The sequence below is a fragment of the Carlito syrichta genome, unplaced genomic scaffold, assembly GCF_000164805.1.
Source record: "Carlito syrichta isolate Samal-C Ts95f unplaced genomic scaffold, Tarsius_syrichta-2.0.1 Scaffold143165, whole genome shotgun sequence".
NCBI lineage: Eukaryota > Metazoa > Chordata > Mammalia > Primates > Tarsiidae > Carlito > Carlito syrichta.
In genome coordinates this window covers 12,594-12,980 of record NW_007087261.1, presented here as the reverse complement: position 1 = coordinate 12,980, position 387 = coordinate 12,594, and the positions used below count along the sequence as shown (strand labels likewise).

Genomic DNA, 387 nt, shown 5'->3' with positions numbered 1-387 from the left:
CATTGGTCCCCCCGGCCTCGACCCGCCCACGAGGAAGCCCCGCCCACTGCTCCCTTCACCTTTCACCTCACCCTCGCGGGCGCCGGGAGGCCCCCCAGAACCCACCCACCGAGGGGGCGTGCTCCTCCGTGACCGGCATCCATTGGTGGCTTCCGTCTGTCTATCAGAAGAAGGGCGGCCTCGGATTGGCTGAGACGGAGCGGGGCGGGGGGTCGGTACGGCGGCCTGTGCGCCGGCCCGGTGCGTGCGCAGCGACGGTAGAGGGCAGCGGCAGTCATGGCGGCTCGGTGTGTGAGGTTGGCGAGGCGCAGTCTCCCGGCGTTGACGCTGTCGCTCAGGTACGGGGCGCCCGGCCTCCCGGGGCTGAAGGCGGAGCGCGGCGCCGCG

General features: G+C 73.1%; 1 protein-coding gene across 1 annotated transcript in view; it reads left to right on the top strand.

The window, feature by feature from the left end:
- Positions 1 to 211: 211 nt before the first annotated feature.
- GRPEL1 (GrpE like 1, mitochondrial) overlaps positions 212 to 387 on the top strand; it is a 7,156-nt gene continuing 6,980 nt past the window's right edge. Inside the window, exon 1 of the mRNA XM_008050185.1 lies at positions 212 to 338. Within this exon, the coding sequence (XP_008048376.1) occupies positions 277 to 338 (62 nt within the window). The 5' untranslated portion in view covers positions 212 to 276. The remainder of the gene's footprint in view (positions 339 to 387) is intronic.